Below are 5,030 nucleotides of genomic sequence, written 5' to 3' on the forward strand. Positions count from 1 at the left end.
CACACACACACACACACACACACACACACACACACACACCAAGGAGTGGGGGATTAATTTGAGGGTCAGGGATATAGTTTAGTTAGCAAAGCACTTGCCTAGCTTGAACAAAGTCCTGGGCTCATTCCAGCAATCCTTAAATCCAGACAAGATGGTACATGCCTGCAATCCCAGTTCTCAGAAGGCAGAGGCAGGAGGGTCAGAAGTTGAATAGTTCAGTCATTCTTAGCTTCAAAATGAGTTCGAGACCAGCCTGGGCCATTAAGTACCTGTCCTTAAAAATGGTAAAAAAACAGAATGTAGCTTAAACTGATAGAATGACTGAATGCCTATCACACAGAGCCCTGGATTTAGTCCCCACGTGCATACCTATGATCCCAGCCCTCAGAGGAAGGCAGCAGATCAGAGTTAAAGGTCCTTCATCCTTGACTACATACTAGGTTTCACACTAGTCTGGGCTACGTGAGACCCTGTCTCGGAAAATGAGGGCAGAGAAGGTTACATTGTATCATATACAGTCTTGCATAATACTATAATATACAACATCTGAGAATATTTTGTACATAAGAGGCTTATTCAGGTATGGAGAGATGGCTCAGGAGTTAAAACCACTTGCTGTTTGTTCTTGAATTAGATTCTAGTTTAATTCCCAACATCCTATCTTGTGGCTTATAACTGCTTCTAAAACCAGCTCCAGGGATATCCATTACCTCTGGCCTTCGTAGGTACTCACACGTACATGAGCAAACCCAAACATGTACATATACAAAATTAAAAGGGGCTGGACCAATGGCTCAGCAATCAAGAACACTGGCTGTTGGCACAGACTTGATGCACCAGGGTGAGGGAATACCCACGGGTAACCCCATACTCTCAGAATGAGAGGAGAGGAGAGGGAATGGAAGGAAAGACTCTGTGAGTGAAGACCAGAAAGGGGGAGGGGCAGCGTCTGGGATATAAATAAACTAGTTAATTAAAAACAAAAAGATCACTGGCGGTTCTTCCAGAGGACCTGGGTTCAATTCCCACCACTCACATGGCAGCTCACAAACTGCCTGTAGCTCCAGTTCCAGAGAATCTGGCACTCTCACACAGGTGTACATACAGGCAAAGCACCAATGTACATAAAATAAAAATAAATTAAAAAATTTTAATTAAAAGTAAACTTTTAATATAAAAACAAGAGCCTCAGCTGGGCGGTGGTGGCGCACACCTTTAATCCCAGCACTTGGGAGGCAGAGGCAGGCAGATTTCTAAGTTCGAGGCCAGCCTGGTCTACAGAGTGAGTTCCAGGACAGCCCAGGGCTACACAGAGAAACCCTGTCTGGGGGGGTGGGGGAGAAGTCAGGTGTAAGGCTGGAGAGATGACTTAGCAATTAAGAGCACTGACTGCTCTTCCAAAGGTCCTGAGTTCAAATCCCAGCAACCACATGGTGGCTCACAACCATCTGTAATGGGATCTGATGCCCTCTTCTGGTGTGTCTGAAGAGTGCAATGGTGTATTCATATACATAAAATAATAAATAAACCTTTAAAAGAGGGGGGGCTGGCGAGATGGCTCAGTGGTTAGGAGTACTGACTGCTCTTCCAAAGGTCCTGAGTTCAAATCCCAGCAACCACATGGTGGCTCACAACCACCGGTAATGAGATCTGATGCCCTCTTCTGGTGGTGTCTAAAGACAGCTACAGTGTACTTATGTATAATAAATCCTAATTAAAAAAAAAAGTCAGGTGTTGTGGCACAGCTTTTAACCCAGTACTGAAGAGGCAGGATCTTAGTGATTTAGGCCAACCTGGTCTAGATATGTGAGTTGTGGGATAGCCAGGGCTATATAACAGAGAAGGCTATCTCAAAGACAAGCACATTAGGAAGGTTCTGCAAGCTCCTTATAGGAAGAGACCTTGTAAACTGTGGTAAGTCATGGCCTACATAGAAATTCAGGTCCCAAAGGTTGTCTCACTTGTTTACAGGGAACAAACTAAAGCAGGGGGCAGAATGCATACAACTGCTAGCATAGATCCCGACACAACCCATTACCTCCTTTAACTGTAACACTGAAATTAACCACTGCCTTTGTCTGTACTTACTATTTTTTTCACTGCATATAATTGTAAGATTTTCTTGCTACTGATCCGAAAGATCAGGGGGAAGTCTTAATACATCTCTCTGCTCCTCAGCTTCCTACCCAAACTGGGATGATATACAAAACAACATAAACCAGCCAGGCAATTTGTCCCAAACAAGAACGTGGGCCAGGTGTCTTACAGGGCACTAAGAGTCTGAGACAAATACAATGAATAGTCTCTAGGGATATAGCTACCGGCATTGCAAAGACCAGCTGGCACAGTTCAGCACCATCCATACTTGGGCCAAGTCCTTCCTACACAGTACCCCTCTTTTCTAGCTAAGTCCTTTTACAATGCTCAAACCCCCCTTGTCTATCCTTGTAGGCTGAATTACTTTGTTGGGCTCGTTTCCCAGCCTTAAACCATCTTTGGAGGTAACAAGTTGACAGGCCATCTAAACAGCAAGTGCAACTTTCTGTCTTCAAACAAAAGAAAGTGGGGGCAGGGCCGCTGGCCTGGACTCCCTGAAGGCCACCTGGCCACTCTATTTCAAGTAAGACTTTCTGAAAAATGGGACACCTCCTAAACAAGGTGATGAGTGGTGTGGCCAATTAAAGGCTACAAGGAGGCCGGGTGGTGCTGAGCTAGGACATCAAAGTCTGTTTTAAACTTGTCCACAACGTGCACACATTTATCAAAATGAAAATGACAGGCAAACATGAAGATTGCAAAGCATTTATTTGAAAGGGATACATTTTTATCAAAGCCCACTTTTCGCTTTAAAGGCAGTTAAAGCAGTTCATCCCCACATGGTCTTCCCAGGCTCCTTAAAATGTTCTTTATCAACGACTCAAGCCTGTAATTAAAGCCACATTTTTAAACTACAGAAACGAAGGAGCCTCTTGAACCATGTCCTAAATCCTACTGCCAAACATAACGTCACTAAAATCACTCAGTGGTATTAAATAGGAGCGACAGTCGACGAGCGAACCCGCCGAAAAGCTAAGTACATACATCTTTGCTTTTACTGGACATCCAAAAACAAAGCCAAGTGGGCAGCAAAAGCCTCGCCGGTCACGGCACAGCCCAGTGGCCCAAGTTGCAGCCCAGGCCACCTTCTGGCCCCTCACTGGGCCCACTTCCTTTGTGGCCCCAGGCCGGCGCGCGGGGAAGGCGGGCCCCCTGACAGGCCGTCTGGAGCAGGCCGGGGGCGAGCGGCAAAAGGGACCCCCCCACCGGAAAGGCGCGGCACTTCCTCCGGGAGCCGCAGGCCCACCTGACCGCTGTCCCTGCCCGCTCCGCCCGCCCGCCCACCCCGACGGACCCCCATCCCACGCCCCGGCCCGGCCCGGCCCGGCGGCAGGACGCGCCGGTGAGCGCTCACCTTCTTGCCCTTCTTGCCCTCCTCCTCCATGTCGCCGCGTGCGGCCCCCGCGGCCCGCCCCGGGAGCCCCACTGCCAGCGGCCGCTACATGCTCGCTCTGGGCCCGCCACCCCCGCGCTCGCCGCGCCGCCGGCCCGCCCGCAGTCTCCGCCCCGGCCGCGCCCCACCCGCACTTCCGGACCTAGGGAGCCCGCCCACCCCGGAGACCCCGCCCCCTCACGCCCCGCCCACAGCCTCGGCGCTCCCGCACTTCCGCCTAGAGGCACCCGCTGGGCCCTGGGAGGGCGCTCCCGTGCTTTCCCGAAGGCCCCCGAAGAGACCCAGGGTCACTCCGGACCCCTCCACGCCTCCTCAGGGCGGGAGGAGCACACCTGCCTGCCCTCCAGTCCTTCCCATCCCCTCTGGAAAGGCGCCCCAGTATCCCCCCAGCTCTCCCGAGTCCCTTCAGAGCCGCGCGGGAGTGGCTCCAACTTTTCAATTCTGCCGCCATCTTTAGGGTGACCGACTTCCCAGCCTGCCTCGCGATTAGGGAGGCGGGCCTCAAGCCCCCGGGAAGGGACCGAGCCAGTCTCCAGCCCTGGTTCTGGGCGCGCTGCCACTTGGCATCTCTCGCTTTTTTACTCTGAGCCACAAGGAAACCCTTTTCTAGTAACTTTCTATTCTGGCTGGGCGTGGCGGCGCACTCCTGTGTAATCCTAGCACCTGGCTGCTAGAGACAGGAAAATGAATTCAGGGTCAACCGTAGCTACAAGAGTCTCAATAGAAGAATCCAAAAATGTACAATAGCTGCCAACAGCCACCTCCTTGGTAGTGTTTGCAGCCTGTTGTCTGTATGGGGGGGTTCTAAAACATCTTGAAGATAGGACTCTGGCCGGGCGGTGGTGGCGCACGTCTTTAATCCCAGCACTTGGGAGGCAGAGGCAGGCAGATTTCTGTGTTCGAACCAGCCTGGTCTACAGAGTGAGTTCCAGGATAGCCAGGGCTATACAGAGAAACCCTGTCTCTAAAAACAAACAAACAAAAAAGATAGTATTCTGGTCGATATTCATGTTCCTGAATTTATGTTGTTTCTAATCTAGGCTCCAGCCACCCACACACATATGTATGCAAAGATGCTTTTGGGAAGCTGAAAGGTATAAGATAACCAGGGTTCACAAAGGGCCAGGTCATCATGTCCATGCTATAAGGCTCAAGTTCAACTTCCTTCGCCTCCAGAAGATCTACACCTCTAAGAAGAAATGTTTAATGAAAATAAATTAAAAAACATGATAGCTGAGAGGCAGTTCACGGGGTGTGGCTGTGGGTTCCCTGGAAAGTTATGGACCTATGGTCCACCCAAGCCTCTACGTTCACTAATCTCACACCCAAGCCAAAACTGTGTGTGTGTGTGTGTATAAAATTTTAAAGCTTTATTCTCTCCTATCCTTGGTACATTAGGAAGGTAAAAATTACAAGAGCAAGGGCATTCGGGCCCTGCCAGAGTAAAGTTATAGATTTTTTTTGTTTGTTTCTCGAGACAGGGTTTCTCTGTGTAGCCCTGGCCGTCCTGGAACTTTCTTTGTAGACCAGGCTGGCCTCA

General features: G+C 50.0%; 1 protein-coding gene and 1 pseudogene across 1 annotated transcript in view; one reads left to right on the forward strand and one right to left on the reverse strand.

The window, feature by feature from the left end:
- The window catches only part of Ccm2 (CCM2 scaffold protein), a 49,472-nt gene extending 45,878 nt beyond the window's left edge, over window positions 1-3,594 (reverse strand). Inside the window, exon 1 of the mRNA XM_021210497.1 lies at window positions 3,452-3,594. Within this exon, the coding sequence (XP_021066156.1) occupies window positions 3,452-3,481 (30 nt within the window). The 5' untranslated portion in view covers window positions 3,482-3,594. The remainder of the gene's footprint in view (window positions 1-3,451) is intronic.
- Window positions 3,595-4,190: 596 nt separating this feature from the next.
- LOC115065240 lies at window positions 4,191-4,316 on the forward strand (annotated as a pseudogene).
- The last annotated feature ends 714 nt before the right edge of the window (window positions 4,317-5,030 follow it).

This window comes from Mus pahari, chromosome 13 (genome assembly GCF_900095145.1).
Source record: "Mus pahari chromosome 13, PAHARI_EIJ_v1.1, whole genome shotgun sequence".
Classification (NCBI taxonomy): Eukaryota; Metazoa; Chordata; class Mammalia; order Rodentia; family Muridae; genus Mus; species Mus pahari.